This window comes from Nycticebus coucang, chromosome 18 (genome assembly GCF_027406575.1).
Source record: "Nycticebus coucang isolate mNycCou1 chromosome 18, mNycCou1.pri, whole genome shotgun sequence".
In the NCBI taxonomy this organism is placed as follows: Eukaryota; Metazoa; Chordata; class Mammalia; order Primates; family Lorisidae; genus Nycticebus; species Nycticebus coucang.
In genome coordinates, this window is record NC_069797.1 from 76827227 (window position 1) to 76845754 (window position 18528).

General features: G+C 43.4%; 1 protein-coding gene across 4 annotated transcripts in view; it reads right to left on the reverse strand.

The window, feature by feature from the left end:
- Positions 1–18528, reverse strand: part of CYTH1 (cytohesin 1) — a 95507-nt gene that overhangs the window by 21391 nt on the left and 55588 nt on the right. For all 4 annotated transcript variants that reach the window (XM_053570564.1, XM_053570563.1, XM_053570562.1 and 1 more), the window contains exons 2-4: positions 6647–6729; positions 5318–5382; positions 189–255 (exon numbers count right to left, since the gene is read on the reverse strand). In XM_053570564.1, coding sequence (XP_053426539.1) covers positions 189–248 — 60 coding nt within the window. In that variant the 5' untranslated portion in view covers positions 249–255; positions 5318–5382; positions 6647–6729. The remainder of the gene's footprint in view (positions 1–188; positions 256–5317; positions 5383–6646; positions 6730–18528) is intronic.

Below are 18528 nucleotides of genomic sequence, written 5' to 3' on the forward strand. Positions count from 1 at the left end.
CTGGGGTCATAGTTTAGGAGCCAGGGCTTACAACCCAGGACAGCTCAGGTTTACTGCAGGACACTTGCTCTACAAAATGGCAGTGAGGGCTGGTACATTTGGGGAACACGCCCCTGGGTTCCATCTGAGCACTGTGGGACACCCCCACCTTAAAGACTATGGGCTACTGCCACTTCCTGCTCACTTACCTTTTTAGGGTCCATATTAAATTTTTTCCTGCCCATGGCTACCTGCTTGTTTCTCTGCATGTTTTTCCTGTAAAACAAACACCATGGCCATTTTAGTACTTTAGGCAACTGTGAAATGTTGAAAGACTAATATAATTCCCACAGCATCCACTGACTTATGGGCATTTTTGAACGACTTGTCCAAGAAAGCAACAGGTCAGTCTAACTACGACAGGTCAGTGGAGACCCCTGACTCGGCACCATGCTCAACAGGTCGGCCTAACTACGACAGGTCAGTGGAGACCCCTGACTCGGCACCATGCTCAACAGGTCGGCCTAACTACGACAGGTCAGTGGAGACCCCTGACTCGGCACCATGCTCAACAAGTCGGCCTAACTACGACAGGTCAGTGGAGACCCCTGACTCGGCACCATGCTCAACAGGTCGGCCTAACTACGACAGGTCAGTGGAGACCCCTGACTCGGCACCATGCTCAACAGGTCGGCCTAACTACGACAGGTCAGTGGAGACCCCTGACTCGGCACCAGGGTCACTGTGCTTCTTCTACCCCAGGTCAGTGGTTTTCTTTTTCAACCTGATTTTTTAAGTTTTATCAAGGTATAATTTACTTATCAAATAATATATATATTTTAAGTGTAAATCTGAATAATTTTTAGTAAGCTGAGTTGTGTAACCATCACCACATCCAGTTTTAGAACATTTCCATCATCCCAACAAAAGTCCTCATATCCATTTACAGTTAATCCCCACTTCTACCTCTGCCCAGGCAACTATTAATCTATTTTCTACCTCCATGGATTTGCCTGCCCTGGATATTTCAAATAAACAGAATCATAAAATATTTGAACTTTCACATCTGGCTTTTTTGCTTAGCACGTTTCCAGGTTCCTCTGGGTCACAGTGAGCGTCAGCCCTGCCTGCCTTCTTCTGCTGAGACGCTCTACCCTGGGAGTGTGCCGTCTGTTTACCACTCATCAGATGACAGACGCTGGAGACTAGCATGCACAAGGCTGCTATCAGACCTGCTGTACACGTCTTCGTGTGGATGCATTTTTGTCTCTCTTGGGTAGAGACCCAGGGGTGGACACTACTAGGTCACATGGTACATTTATACTTAACTTTTTTTTTTTTTTTTTTGAGACAGAGTGTTATTTTGTCACCCTTGGTAGAGTGCCATGGTGTCATAGCACACAGCAACCTCAAACTTTTGGGCTCAAGCGATTCTCTTACCTCAGCCTCTCAAGTAGTTAGGACTACAGGTGCCAGCCAAAATGCCTGGCTGTTTTTAGAGATGAGGTCTCGCTTAGGCTGGTCTTGAACCTGTGAGCTCAGGCAATCTGCCCACCCCAGCCTCCCTGAGTGCTAGGATTACAAAGCATGAGCCACCGTGCCCAGCACCTATACTTAACATCTTAAGAAACTGGTAAATGATTAGCAGTTTTCATGACTGTGCATCAGAATGAAAACTGCAGATTCACAGGCCCTGCTTCCCAAACCACACGCCAGCACCCTTGGAGCACACCAGACATGACGTCTTAGTTCTCGTCTGGGTGTACGTGTCACCTGGGGCCTTGTCAGAGCACATCCTGGCTCTGCATATCTGCAGAGGGACCTGTGCCACTGTGTATCCCACACGGTCTCACGTGTGGACCCTGAGTAGCAATGAACCAGATGAATCATTCAGAACTTCAAAGGTCAGAGCCCAAGAGGAATCTGAATTTTTAAAACCGCCTACCATAATTTGGTATGGACCTAAATTTATGATCACTGCCATCAATGGCAATAGTAATTTTATAATTTCAGACAGCAAAAAAGTTGCTCAGAAATGGAATTATAAAATGTTATCACCTTGAGGAACAAAAATTTTCCCTGGTTCAATCCACAGAAGGGAGAAAATGTTCCTAAGTGTCTTAAGGTCTGAGAACTTCAGGAATTAAAATAATCAGGAATCCCCTGTGAACAGCTACCTTAAAATACAAAGTCTTAGAGGGAACAGAGTTTATTTAGTTATTTATTTTTTTGAGACAGAGCCTCAAGCTGTCGCCCTGGGTAGAGTGCCATGACATCACAGCTCACAGCAACCTCCAACTCCTGGGCTCAAGTGATTCTCCTGCCTCTCCCTCCCAAGTAGCTGGGACTACAGGTGCCCGCCACAACGCCCGGCTATTTTTTGGTTGCATCCATCATTGTTGTTTGGCGGGCCCGGGCTGGATTCGAACCCACCAGCTCAGGTGTATATGGCTGGCGTCTTAGCTACTTGAGCCGCAGGCACCAAGCTGAGGGAACGCAGTTTAATTTCAGCTAAAATAAAGGGTTATGACCAGATATCTGGAAATTCCTGTTTAATTTAAATAGTTGTCTGATCATTTTTTCCTAAATCCAGGAAGATTACTTCAGTATTTCCAAACAAATAACATAAAAAAACCCTGTTTCCTGATTCCAATAAGAGTGGTGCAGCGACTTCAGAGGTACCTACAAAAGCAAGGTGTGAACCTGCTAAGAATCCTCAGTCTGGTCCCTAACTAAAAGCTTTCCTGTGGCCACCAGAAAGCACACTCCCACAGCCCTGCCAGCCAATCACAGTCTCTGCCACCTGTCTGCCTGGGACACTGGCCAGAGACAGCCCCTTGATTTCATTAGCCAGCCCCTCACAGAGACCCTGTGGCTCTAGGTCTAAGGCACTTCCCTAGGGCCTATCCCTAGTTCCCAAATAGGGCTCTTGGCCTGGCAGGGTATCCCCAGCAACTGATGTATACAAACTTCACAAAGTTAAATGTTTCAGTGTGTGAAAATCTTACTTCTATTCGATTAAAGAGTATTTAGGGTCATTTCTACAAAGTGTTGGCATCAGGTTTTTGATTAAAAACATAAACTCTCTCCCATGGAAAAGTCAGAACAAATGTGACACCTGTTTGAAGAACTATCCACGTCAGTCCAAGAATCATTCAGTCTCAGGGATCTGCAGAGCAACCCCTCTGGGGGCTTTCAATACCAGAAAACCATTTTAAGTTCTGGATTAAAAAAAAATTACCTAATTACCACTCCCTGCAGCACACCTAGCTGAGTACTGTAGGATACTACTCACACGCCTCAGGCCTTCATATCCTTGGTGCACTATAACCTACAGAAATCAAGCTAAATTGAAGGGCACGCTGGATCTGGGTAGGCCGACACCAGAACACAGAAAGGAAATACACTAATACAATCGTGGTTATCTCTGAGATGATGGATTAAATTTGTTTTCTTCATACTATTCTGTATTTTACCTATTTTCTGCAATAAATGAGTATTTCCTTTACAATCAGAATAAAGCTATTTTTTATGTTTTTAAAATTGAGGTAAAATGTACATTCAGCAAAATGCACACACCTTAAGTGTGCAGTGTGGTGTGTTTTGACAAGTGCACATTCCCTTGCAACCACTACCCCAGTTATCACCCAACACTCCTGCCAGTTTCCTGTGTCCCCTTCTGGTCAGCCCCCAAGCCACCTCCCAACAACTCCCTCAGAGGCAGCGACTGCTGTGGTTTCTACCACCACAGCTGTCTGTTCTGGAACCTCATGACCAGCAGCACACCATCCGTACAGCTTCTGTGCGCTGCAATGTTTCTGAGACTCACCCACGTTGTTGCAAGTTCACAGTTCATTCCTTTGCATCACTGAGTAATACAGTCTACTATCTCAGCCTGTTTACCCATTCAAGTGTCAGTAGATATGAGCCTGTTTCCAGTTTTGGGCTATTTTAAATAAGAATGGCATAAATATTTTTGTACAAATCTTTGTGTAGACAAGTTTCCATTTCTCTTGAGTAAAATATCTGGGAGTTGAACAGCTGCATCACAACTGGGTGTATGTTTAACATCATACGAAGTTGCTGAACTATCTTCCCAAGTGGTTATAGCATTTTATTCTCGCCAGCATTCATCAGTACGAGGCACCACCGCCTTTTTAAATTTTAGCCATCTTTGTGGGGTGAGGTGCCTGGGTCTTTTTAAATTTTGGCCATCCTTGTGGGGTGAGGTGGTACTTCCTGGGTCTTTTTAAATTTTAGCCATCCTTGTGGGGTGAGGTGGTACTTCATGGTAGTTCTAAGGTGCGTCACTTATGACTAATGATGTCAAACCTTTCTCATGCGTCTCATACACATAGCTCCTTTTGAATCAAGGTTTTGCCCGTTTTTTATTTGGGCTGCCTTTTTATTATTGAACGGCATATGTTCTTTATATTCTGGACACAAATCCTTTTTCAGATATATATAATCACAAATACTCTCCCCAATCTGTGGCCTATTGATTCTTTGAACAGTTATCTTTCATAAGAGTTAAATTTTAAATTTTGATGAACTCTAATTTATCCATTTCTTTTAAGGTATGACTGTTACAATGGAAAGTCAGAAAGCCATTATCCAAACGCCAGACCGACAATACAGAGACGGGTAGGGATGTGCTGGCCTCTTCTGTGGACACCCAGCTTTGCTAAACCCTAACAGTACTGCCCACAGGAGTCTAAAATAACAAATCAAATGGGCATATGAAGCCAGACAGGGAGACTTAGGCTTAGGAAAATACAGACATTGAACTGAAAACAGCCCGCAGTTAGAAAATGGTCTGGGAACCCCATTCAAAACTAAACTCTCAAAAGTCACTAACATTTCATGTAATTAAAAGAAAACAATGTCAACAGTTCTTGTCAGTTTACACTGTGATTTCATTTCCTCCTTCTCCTCCTTAAGCTCCCAGGTGTACCCAGACAGGAATGTGTACTCCAGCCTTCGAAACTGTATTAGAAGAACTCATTAAGCTTTTCTTTTACACAAAGGAAAACCAAAAACTAAATACAAAGGAGACAACTGAGGGGAATAATTCACGTAAGAATTTAAGAATAGTTTAAAGCTTTCTGGGACTCTTGAAGTTCTCTAGTTCAATCTTTAAAACAATGTAAAAAGCTTCTGCCTAGCAGGAGTCCTTGCAGTGATGGCTGGAAGGTAGAAAGCGTGGGTACCAGTATGTGTAAGGAACAGAAAGATGTAAAACTTACTTTCTCCTTAATGTACCAGACAAGCACAATTAAGGCCTGTGTGCTTTGAGAAGCTGCACCCAAGGAGCCCACCTGTCCGCAGGGTGACCCACCTTTCTTCTGTGGATCCCAGGTTTTCAATTTCATTCGCTACTTCTGCTATCTCATCCTTCAGCCTCTACAAAACAGACAAGCCAGAGTCACCAGGAAAGGAAGACAGGGATCAAACTTATGAAAAACTTATGAAATCTCACATAACTTCCCCCAATGAAAAACAAAATAAAAGCAAAATGAAATTAGACAAACCAAAAAATCCAAAAAAGTAAACGAGGAAAATTATCTATTCAACAAATATTTACTGTACTCTACCAGCATTCTAGAAAAACACAAAGGTATGAAAAGATAGAGCTCCTGACCACCAACAGTTTATAGTCTAGGAAAGTTTATAAGCACATACACTATGTAAAAAGCATATATTCCACTGGAAAATGGCTGCTCCATTGCAGTCTTTTGGAACAAATCTGAAGCGTACTAAACACAGGTGTGGCGGGCTCCTAGAACTAACGCCCACACTCAAAGCCCAGGCTGGGCTGCAATCTGCAGGAGCTGGGCCGGGCTCATAGTGCCGCCAAGTGGCCAGCACAGGAAATGTCTGGTCAAACCCCCTGTTCCTCCACAAACCCCCTTCAAGAAAGCACTCAGTCAGGATGGAAAAACTCTCACAGCAAAGGGCATAAGCTGAGAACTACTCAGCTTTCCCAGCATCCACCAGTGAAGCGGGATCAAAGAATCATGGCACACTACCAAAATATATTCAACACCACCAGAGCAAGTCAAGTCTATCCTCGCTACATTTTGCCACTCCCCTCATTTACCCCATCCCTGATGTTTTACAAAAAAGTTCTGTAAGAATAACAATGGTAGCCTCAGGGCTACAATAATCCAACTATTGGCTTCAGTGACAAGCCTGACAGTTATGGAAAGGAACATGGAAAAACAATAAAACTGCTTATCACCGAGTAAGTACATCTAGGTCCCAGAAATTATGCTAAGTCTTTTATAAATAATAGCTCATTTAATCCTAACAATAACCTATGGAGTAGGCGTTTTCATTCTTTATCTTTCAGATAAGAGAATGAAGCTCAAAGAATCATACTCTCTTATCTCAGATCATTTGCAAGTGAGCCCAGGGCGTGGGTCTAGCTCCACCCAAAGTGAAGCACGTTCACTTCACCTCCCCACCCTACTCCCCTCAGCACTGGCAAACATAGCAGAGGCCACTTTGCTCAGAAGATAGGGGACCTGCTGGTCCCTCCAGTTCTGACAAAGGACAGCTGGGTGAACCTCTGTGCGGCTCCATGTTCTCACCTTACACAATACTACACACTGTGGGGCACTCGGTAGAGGACACGACTGCACAAAGCCCCTGAGCCGCCGCCCACCTGAATGTCAGCCAGCAGCTCCTGCTTTCTCCGGCGGATGTTCTCCAGCTCTTGCCGCTCCTCTGCAGTCAGGTCACTGGGAACTACAAAAATGAAGGAAAATGTTACTAAGGAAGTTTCATCTCACTGAAAATAAAGTCCAAGGACAACAAAAAGGGAAAGATAAAGATACCAAGAAAAGACGCCAGAAACAAGCTTCAGCAGTGACCAACTGCTAGTAGCTCGGGCTCCAATTCTCATCGGGTTTTCTAAAGAAAGGAAGGTCCTTAAATCACACAGAAATGCTCTGAGAAAGGAACACTTGGAAGGGAAACCAGAAAAAAACAGCTGGAGGCTACATGGGGAGGCCTGCCGATGGAAGAGGCTGGGTGTCACTGTCTACCTGGCTGGGTCATCCCTTCCAGCTGGGAAACTTAAGCCACCTTACTCCATCTGGAGGACTGAGCTTCCCCTGGCCAGGGAAGACCATCACCACCACATGGGGTGGGACAGCACAGAAAAGTGTCTCTGACACCCTGAAGTGGGGAACAAGAGGCTAGAAACAAGCAACATGAATGATTTTGCGCCATTCTGAAAGGAGCTAGAGGAAAGAGACCATGTATGTACAGATTTTAAAAATTAGCAGGGTATCACCAATCTGAAATCCACAGAGTCAGGGCCGGGGGTCATGGGATTTTCCCTCTCTGCTTTATATCCTACTATATTGCTTGAGAAATGTTGAAAAAGTGTTCCTATCATCATAACAAAGTTATTTAATTCCTGGATCACAGCTCAAACCATGAAAGTCTTCTGCAATGATTCAATCTTCCACACCTGTCCCAACTGGTGCACAGGACAGACGCCCTCAAGATGACCCTTCTGCAGACTGTGGGAGCCATGTAGGCTCATGGGAAGAACAAGCACCGGAACCAGTCAATCAAATCTAGCTCCAACCTCCCACATGCCAAATTAGGTCCCTTCGGAGAAGTTACTTAACCTATTTGGGCCATTATTTCATCATCAACAAAGTGGATATACCGTCACCTACTTCCTAAGGCTGCTGTGAGGACAAAGAGAGATGAAGAAAAATTTCTAGTTCATGAAGACCAGAAAATCCCTTTAAGAAACTAATTTCGGAGGGCGGCACCCATGGCTCAGTGAGTAGGGCACCGGCCCCATATACCAAGGATGGCGGGTTTGAACCCATCCCCAGCCAAACTGCAACAAAAAATAGCTGGGCTTTGCAGTGGGCGCCTGTAGTCCCAGCTACTCGGGAGGCTGAGGCAAGAGAATCGCTTAAGCCCAGGAATTGGAGGTTGCTGTGAGCTGTGTGATGCCATGGCACTCTACCCAGGGTGACAAAGTGAGACTCCGCCTCTTAAAAAAAAAAAAAGAAAGAAAGAAAAGAAACTAATTTCCTGGGTTTCTAGAAGACAAATATTCATTCTACTATAACACAGTTTTGAAATAGAGGCAACAGTTTATTTTTAAACCAGCTATTCCTTTAGGGGTCTCAGAGCTCGCTTAACCAGATCACCCAAGCAGAGGCAAGGCTAAATCCAAGGTGCTTAAGACAAGGCCAATGAAAAATGGAGCCACCATGTAAAAAATTCCTTTGTTAAGACTGCTGTGTACCCCAAGAAACCCACTTTCATCCTTCTGAATTGGGAACTCTCAATGGATGTTTTCTTTTCAGAATCTGAGCATCCATTATTCTGGGTTAGTATTCACAGATGATAATTTTTCTAAAAGGTCACAATCTAGTTTCCGTATTATAAATTCACAATGTGCAGCCAGTCCTTTACCTTGAAAGCCACTATTTTAAAAACAGTAAAGGAATAAAAAAAAAATCCATGAACCTACAGTACCAAAGAGTACACACAGAAGGGCCGTCAGGAGTGACTTCAACAAATTCGCAGAACAGAGAAAGCAAAGGAAGAGAGCTAAGCACTCATACCTTCTTCGAGAATACAAACTCCACCCGATGGCAGGGGGCTTGCACCCTCTGGCGTTGTGGTACCCAGCACAGGGCCTAGCAGACTAAAGTTTTTGAAAATACATATATCCCTGGGCAAAAACAAGAGAACTGAACCGACTTTCTGGTGAGCGGGCAGTGTAGAGATGGTGTCCAAGGTGACACTGTTGTACTCTGACACTGGGAGGCCTGTGACACCTTGTTGCAAAGCAGGTGCCCTCTCGCTCCAAAGCCTCCCTGCCCACAAGGCCCAGTCCACACACAGAGCTCCTGCCTAACCTACCTTCTGCTTTATTCTTCTACTTACAGAGAGAATCACCCTCCTGTAAGAAGAGAAAGAAGAGAGGACAGAAAAACCCACCCTGGAGCAAACAGACAATGAGGAAGCAAAAGAAAACTTGTCCAAAGGAATGGCAAACTCTGGAAAAGGGACAGTCACAGAAAAGAAACACACCCTTCACTCTAGGCACAGCTCAGGAGTTGGAGACCAGCCCCAGCAAGAGCCAGACCCCATCTCTAAAAATAGCCGGACATTGTGGTGGGTGCCCGTAGTCCCAGCTACTTGGGAGGCTGAGGCAAGAGAATCACTTGAGCTCAAGAGTTTGAGGTTGCTGTGAGCTGTGATGCCACAGCACTCAACCCCAGGGCGACTGAGTGAGACTCTGTCTCAAAAAAAAAAAAAAAGAAAGAAAAGAAATGAAACACACCCTTGCAAACAAACAAACAAAAAAAAATATATATATAGTTAAGGTATTCTTGTTGACCAAAGAACAAAAAGAAAAGACTTAAAAAATGTAAGCAAAACTGAAAACAGAAACAAAATATCAACTTATTCAGTCTAATAAAACTTTAAGTAGTGCAGAGAAACATTCATAGGAAAAATTTAGAAATTCAAGGAGTGAAAAAGATCCTAAACATGTAGAGAGGGTGGTTAATCAGACCGCCAGTGAAAGAAGACTGGCTGTGCAGAGCAAGAACACTGGGCCCTGAGATAGGACACAGCTTGCAAACTTCTTTTTTTTTTTTATTTTGAGACAGTGTCTCACTATGTTGCCCTTGGTAGAGTGCCAGTGCCCCATCACGGCTCACGGCAACTTCAAATTCTTGGACTTAAGCAATTCTCTTGCCTGAGCCTCCCAAGTAGCTGGGACTACAGGTGCCCACCACAAAGCCCGGCTATTTTTGTTCTTGTTGTAGTTGTCATTGTTGTTTGGCAGGCCCAGGCTGGGTTCAAACCAGCCAGCTCCTGTGTATGTGGGCTTGGCACCTTAGCTGCTGAGCTGCAGGCACTGAGCCAGCTTGCAAACTTCTAAACAAAAATGACTTGAACCCAGAATTTTCAGTCAAGTTGTATGGTAAAACAGAATCATTCTAGACACAAAAGGATCAAAAAGTTTGTCCCCTGTGCACCCTTCTGAAACAGTGACTTCAGGAGGAAGACAATGTGAACACAAAGACTGAGACTTGGAGCTAGAAGATAACACATTCACCTGGACAGACAGAAGGAAACTGGACCAGGGTCAGAACAGGAAGCCAAAGGGGCAGCATAGAGAATGAAATACAAGGTCTGACAGCAAGTTCATGACCTTGTCCTAGAAAAAGTGCTACATACTTCAATGTTGAATATTACCACAGTCACCTTCAAAGCTCCCCTTGGGAAGCTCTGCACCGATACAAGTGCCTAGTCCACCCTTCAAAGCAATTTTGGAACTCTTTCTAGAATGATTATGGATCATTATCATATAACACACAACAATAACGAACACCGCTCAGCAAGATCCCACCACAAGTCAACATGAATTTAGCTGTGAGGCACTAATATACCAAGGTTGTGAAACCTTACTGAGTTGTCTGTACAGTGCTGCCAATGTAAGCACACAGTAGCAAGTTCATGAACTTAACTGTCAGACCTTTATAGATAAGAAACTAGGGAACAAGGTAGAAAGCACCTGAGAAATACTTGGGATATGAGCAGGCATCATTTGTTCTCCTCCCAAGAAAATAAAAAGTACTAGGACACAGGAAAAGCTAATGGAAAACGCAGAAAGAATGAATGAAACAAGCCATATGTGCCATCATCTGGGCCATCAGGGGCTAGTGGGCAGCAGGCTCGGGGGCGAGCAGCATTGACATTCTTGTCATGGAGCTGTTTACTGGTGGTTAACTTTCAGAACCAACCCTTACACAGAGCACAAAAGGCTAACAAACCAGTTTAGAGGAGAAAAGCTATCTGCTATCAATGGAAGAGCTGACAGAGTGTGAAGGGCCAAAGTGGAGAGACAAGGTGGGTCCCCACTGCTTCTCCCTACAACGCTGGAGACCAGAGGCACAGTATCAATGTATACAGTTATGATTTAATAAAAATAAATAAATAAATAAAATAGAAAAAAAAAAAAAAAGCTCATGGAACGAAAGCCAAGCTGTAAACACAGTTATAGAAGTTTCAAAGGTAAAAATACAGGAACCGAAGATTGTGATAAACTGTTCAAACAGGGATGGGGAGAATGATATGAGTTGTATCCTTACCCATCACAGGAGGAAGGCGGGAGACAATCTCTGATAAAATAAACAACAATATGGGACTCTGAAATCTAAAAATCAGAAAATGTTAATTAACAGTGGCTGCTTTGGTACCCAGGAATAAATTTAACCAAAGAGGTAAAAGATCTCTATAAGGGAAACTATCTACAAAACATGGGCCAGGTGTGCTGTCTCACACCTGTAATCATCTCAGCACTCTGGGAGGCCAAGCGGGAGGTTCACTTGAGCTCAGAAGTTTGAGACCATTGTGAGCAAGAGCTAAACCCCCGCTCTACTAAAAATAGAAAAAAACTAGCCAAGTATTGTGGCAGGCACCTTGTAGTCCCAGCTACTGGAGTGGCTGAGGCAGGAGGATCGTTTGAACCAGGAGTTGGAGGTTGTTAAAGCTATCCTGAGCAAAAAGAACAAAGCTAGAGGCATCATATTACCTGACTTCAAAATATATTACAAGGCCACAGAAACCAAACAGCATGGGATTGGTATAAAAACAGACACAGAGTGCAATGGAACAGAATGGAAAATCCAGAAATAAATCCACATATTTACAGCAAATAGGTTTTCAATAAAGAACCAAGAACATACACTGGGGAAGGACACCTTCAAAACATGGAGCTGGAAAAATGGGATATCCAGGCTCGGTGCTTGTAACACAGTGGTTATGGCGCCAGCCCCACATATACCAAGGGTTGCGGGTTCGAACCTGGCCTGGGCCAGCTAAACATCAGTGACAACTGCAACAAAAAAAAAATAGCTGGATGTTGTGGTGGGCGCCTATAGTCCCAGCTACTTGGAAGGCTGAGGCAAGAGAATCGCTTAAGCCCGAGAGTTTGAGGTTGCTGTGAGCTGTGATGCCAAGGTGCTCTACCAAGAGCAACATAGTGAGACTCTGTCTCAAAATAAATAAATAAATAAATAAAATAAAAGTGGGCTATCCATGTGCAAAAAGATTGAAACTAGACCCCTATCTCTCATCATATACAAAAATTAACACAAGATAAAGACTTAAATGTGAGACCCAAAACTATAAAATTACTAGAAGAAATCATAGGGAAAATACTTCAAGACATTGCCCTAGGCAAAGATTTTATAGCCAAGACCTCAAAAGCATAGACAACAAAAATAAAAACAGTCAAGCCAGACTAACTTAAAAAGCTTCTGCACAGCAAAGGAAGCCATCAACAGAGTGAATAAACAAACAAACTGTTGAATGAAAGAAAATTATCTGCAAACTATTTATCAGACAAGGAACTAATATCCAGAAGACAAAGGAACTCAAATCAACAGAAAAAAAAAAAAAAACCCACAAAAACTCATTAAAAAGTGGGCAAAGGACCTGAATAGACACTTCTCAAAAGAAGACAAACAGCCATGAGCTATATGAAAAAATGCTCAACATCACTTGTCAGCAGGGAAATGCAAATCAAAACCACAATGAGATATCACCGTACCCCAGTTAAAATCACTGTTATCAATAAGACAAAAGCTAACAGATGCTGGTAAAGATCTAGAGAAAAGGAAACTCCTTTTTTTTTTTTTTTTTGGCCGGGGCTGGGTTTGAACCCACCACCTCCGGCACATGGGACTGGCGCTCCACTCCTTGAACCACAGGCGCCACCCAGAGAAAAGGGAACTCTTACGCACTATTGGTGGGAATATAGATCAGTACAGCCACTATGGAAAATGGTATGCATAGTTCTCGAAAACCTAAAACTGGAACTATCATATAATCCAGTAATCCCACTCTGGGTATTTATCCGGAGGAAAGGAATCAGTCTATCAAAAGGACATGTGCACCCACATGTTTATCACAGCTCTATTCACAACAGCAAAGGGAAGGAATCAACCCACCTGTTCACCAAGGACAAATGGATAAAGAAAATATAGTATATACAAACAACGAATACTATTCAGCCATAAAAGGAATGAAATCATGCCATCTGCAGCAATGGGGGTGGATCTAGAGGTTAAGTGAAATAAACTAGGCACAAAAAGACAAATATATATTCCCACTCATATGTAGGAACTAAAAAAACTTGATGTCATGAGGTAGAGAACAGAATGATAGACACCAGCAGCCAAGAAATGTGTATAGGTGGGCGGGAAATGAGAGAAGGTAGTCAGTGTGTACAAACACACAGTTGGATGGAATATTCCATGGGGTGTCCCAAAAGTCACCCGTAAAGTTGCTATTCATAGGGAAAATGGGAAAGTGCAGCTACATGTACCTTTCTGGATAAAACATTCACTACAAAATTTGATGAAATACTTACAAAATATTCTCTACGTGTTGGTCACCTCTTTGTCAAATTTTATAATGAGTATTTTGTCAATAAAGGTATATTTAGCTGCAATTTCCTGTTTTCCCTATGAATAGCAACTTTAGGGGTAGCTTTTGGGACATGCTGTACAGCAGAGGAAGGTGACTACGTACGTATACTACAATACAACATACTGTGTGTTTCAGAGTAGCAGGAAGGGAAGACTTGAAATGCTCCCAACACAGAAACGACAAACACTCAAGGTGATGAAAACTCCCAAGACCCTGATTTGATTATTACATTCTATGCATATAACAAATACTCACGTGTATCTCATAAATATGTAAAATATTATGTCAATAAAAAAATAGTGGCTGCTTTCAGCAGTGGGGCTGGTATGCTGACTAGACTTGCTTTGAAATAAATACACACATGTATTATGACGATCTAAGAGCAAAACATAAAAATGTTAATCTATGGTTACTAGAAAAGATGGGCCTTCTGTGTCTTTGTAGTCATACAGAAAAAGCTTCTAGCCAATTTACAGCTAGAATAAACAAGCCATGCATTCATGATTATTTTGATCCCATCTTCCGACACTTGCCACACGATTTCTAAATTGTAATACTTCTTTATCCCATACTTAATATCCTTAACTCACAATGCTGCTCCCCTCTAGTTTAACAAATCATTTAAGAACTTTTAAAAAAGCTAATCTACACCTCATTTCTCTAGAGGAATTTTGCTTGGAGATGAGAAAACTCTTAACATTTTAGCAAAAGCATTTTCTTTTGTATAAGTATATCAATACAACATCCAATGTTCAATTCAAGCCTTCAATTCAGCTGACCATGACAGAAAAAAATTCCAAAAACAAAATGCTTGATCTCATTTAACAGAGCTGGAGGTGTGACTGATTCCTACAATCTTGGCTAGTGTCTTAGGGATGCTGTGAAGGCCACCACTAGGATGTAGAAGGAAGAGCTGGTACTACTTTAGGCCTGAGAGTTCTGGGAAAGCAGCATCTGCATCCTGGGAGGCAACCTATTCATGCCATTTCTCTCCTGGGTTGCCATGAGGGTTAAGCTGTAAAAGATCGCCTGGCTCTGAGGGGCCAGATGGCAGAACAACAGACAACTCCTCCCTCCCCCAACTGCCACGTGCTGTAGCCACGCTTATGTGCCAGGGAGGCAGCCAAACCCTTTTCTCTTTAGAAGAATGGCCACTGGGGAGGGCAGCAGGTTGTCCCTGCCACCAGCCTGAGCACAAAGAAGATGGATCAGAGGGGTAGCCGCCCAACACACCACCACTCACCCTCCTCGCCCACCCGAGGAGCCCAGTTATCCATGCCTGCAAAGGTTAATCTGCAAGGTGTACAGGCCGGCAGTCAGGGGACGTCCAGCACTAGCCCCCTCACTGTCCCTTTCCAGGGTTCCAATTTAATGAAGGGGATTAAAGCAAGGAAAACAACAGAGGCCATTGTGCTCAGCTGTGAATAGAAAAGCCACACAAGGGAAGCTTTCATTTATTTATTTATTTAAATGTTGCTTTGCAGATTTTAACAGTCGGCAAAAACCCAGAGCTGAAATGGGTTCCAGCCAGCCCATACAAAGGAGGACTGTCTTAAAGGGACAGTGCCTCTTTCCAAGCCAGGGGACCAGAAATGAGCACATGGCCGACTTTGGTCTAAAACCCTGCAACCCAGGCAGATGCCCAATGATACGCCAGGATGTTCCATTGAAAACATGGCTCTCTGACAGCAGGTTCTGCTCGGTGGACACACAGCAGCTGCCACCCACATGGAGCACACTCTTCTCCGGCAGTCCTAAACCCCAGGAGTCTGAAAGTGTATAAAAGGCACCCTTTTGGGCCTAGATGTCACTCTTTGAGGTCATCCTGCTACCACCAGACCCCTCTTTCCCACCATAGTTGTTAGCTGGCATGTTTCCTACTGCCCCTGTCTTTAAAGGGATAGAAGAGACATTTAAGCCAGCAGCACAGGGAAACATTCTAAAAGTAATTAATAAGTGAGCCCAAGTGTCCTGACAAGTCCACTCTTGTCTCCCTTGTCTACAAGGTAAATATATATAACGGTAACAAGCTAGAGTTCCTCCCAGGTCAAGGAGGTCATGGCTCTTTCCTCTTCAGCCCCCAAGTGGCCTGCTGCAGGGGGTGCCCTCCTGCTAATGGCTGCCACACCCTTTTACAGACCTGGACATTTCATGAACAAACACATTCAGTCTCTCAGTATTAAGCCCTGACTAACAGCAGCAGTGTGGTGGTGAAATAAAGCAGCAAGCTTTGCTGCCACCTGCTCAGAGGGGACAACTGACTATCTACAAACCAGGCTTTTTGGTTCAATTTTTGGCAAATTTGAGTTCTTCCAAACTCCAAAGACACAGCGACCACAGGGTCCCAGGGATAAAGAATTCCCACGTCCTGAGCACTGGCTAAAGCATTCAGTCCCCACCAATCACATATCTGTGTAGATCCTACTGGTCAGACCCTGAATAGAATGGCCTGGTCACCACCCTCTGTAGTACCCTAAGAGTAGAAGTCATTTTGTCTCTCAGGAAATCACAGGGACTTACAATCTGAAAAACTTCAAAATACTGGAAAGAGTCAAGTTTTGGGGACTACCAATGTTTAGCAAACTCCTAACCTTTCTGGGCCTAAGTTTTGTCCATCTGTAAAATGGAATTACTGCTCTCCACTGTCAGCACCGCTATGAGGAATAAGCGAAGGAAAAGAAGATAAAAGGCTGGCACAAGAAGGTGCCCAACACATGCTAAGTTTCTTTCCTTTACCTCACTAATCTAATTATCTGATCGTCCTCTGTTGTTCCCTTCCAATTCTGTCATCACTGACTCATCCAACATACATTTACTGCTTGCCTAGCAGGTGGAAGGCCAGGGAGTGTAACACCAAAGAGACAGAACTGGCTCCTTCCTGTAGGAGCGACAGTCCCAGGCAACAGCTACAGATGCATGACAACTTCAGGAGCGTGCACTACAGACGCACGACAACTTCAGGAGCGTGCACTACAGACGCACGACAACTTCAGGAGCGTGCACTACAGACGCACGACAACTTCAGGAGCGTGCACTACAGACGCACGACAACTTCAGGAGCGTGCACTACAGACGCACGACAACTTCAGGAGCGTGCACTACAGACGCACGACAACTTCAGGAGCGTGCACTACAGATGGACAATCTGAGACACCAAATTGAGTCCTGGGGACACCTCGCTCAACTTCTGGAGCTGATCTGGACAGTCAGTGGCAGTGACATCTGCCACTCCACATGTCTTAGGGTCCTAACCCCAGTCCACACTCTGTAGTTGTGGGACTTTGGCCTAGTTACTTTACCTACTTGTGCCTCAAAGCAAACAGCAGAACAAGAGGTCCCTACTCAGCAGGAAGCTCTTTCAAACAGACCACAGCTTTTACACCTAGGAAGACACAAATGACCCTCAGCAATACAAAACCTACAGTTAAAAACTGCAGGATGGGGGTGGCACCTGCGGCTCAAAGGAGTAGGGCACTGGCCCCATATGCCGGAGGTGGCAGGTTCAAACCCAGCCCAGCCAAACAAACAAACAAACAAACCAAAAAAAAAAAAAAAAACTGCAGGTGAGACAGCAAAGATGTATTCAAAGAAAAAGTTCTTACAGATTACGTACCATGACTGGAGAATGGGGTGTTTTAGGGGAAACATTTTCTCCCTCACTAAGAAAAGTAATTTTCAATTTTCAAAAACTCTCAATTCAATGCTGATATTACAAATAAGAACTTTAAAAAGAGGATAGAATGCAGCCAAAATTTGAGCATCTTTCATGTAAAAGGCAACAGAACAGAAATGTAAAACAAACTTAGGATTCTAAGATTTTTGGAAAGCCTTGAACTCAGAGACTTCTCAGGATAGATGTCAGGGATCAGAGCCCACGGGGAGAGGGAATAGGAAAGGGGTATGACTGGGGCCCTGAAACCAGGGTGACACACTTTCTATCAATGAAACGCTGAGGGGTTCACTTCACGCCTTCATAGAAAGTCTGTCAACTTTGAGATACCAATTACATTTCCTTCCTACTGAGTCAAAAACACATAGCAATATTTTCTAAAATTTAATATCAAATTCTGATACCTGCTACAACATGGTTGGTTGAACCTTGAGGACGCTGTGTTAAGTGAAATAAGCCAGTCACAAAAGGACAAATGTGAATGATCGTACTGACACCACGCGGCCTTCAGAGCAGTCACATCGCTAAAGACAGGAAGTGGAAGGGAGGTTGCAGGGATGGGGGTGGGGGGAATGAGGAGTTAGTGTTTTTAAGGGGACAGAGTTTCAGTTTTGCAAGATGAAAAAGTTTTGGAAATGGGGTTGTACAACAATGCGAATATATTTAATACCATACCACTGAATTTAGAATGGTTAAAATGATAGAATTTTTGTTATATGTATTTCATCACAATTAAAACTTAATTAAATAAACATCTTAGACAAGGAAACATGAAAAAATAAATTAATTCAATAAACAAAAATTTAATAGCAATATTCTAACTTTCCCATTTCTGCTTACACTGGTTCCTTTCCCAAGAAACTATCATTTGGTTTTTGTGTAGAGCACTTTAAAACAAGTGTTTCACCACTAACTTGCAGCTTAAGAGATTTCTAAGAGAATTTACACACACTACCAGGACTAAAGAGTTAAACTGGCACACAGCTAGCATAAATGATATTCAACGTAGAGAGGAAGAGGTCACTTCCAGCAAGTTGCCAATGGGTAGACAATTCTAGTTTAAATTCTTTCCATGCAAAAACTATCTAGCCTCACCAAAGAAGTAATCTATTAAAGATTTTATTACTACATTTTGTACCTTTAAGAAAGACTTTATTTCTACTCTCAGTCTGAGACCAACTATCCCAAACTCCTGAATTCAGGTGAGACTCTGCACAGGGGTAAGCAGGGGAGAGGCAGAGACACCTACTTAGGTTTTCTCTGACTGCCTTTTGACCTTAGGCAAACCATGACTTCCTCTTCCCACCACCAGAAGTAAGAGGCATGCCATGGATACAGCCCTTCTCAAATGAAAGAATGTATATTTTTAAAACTCCATAAACTGTCAT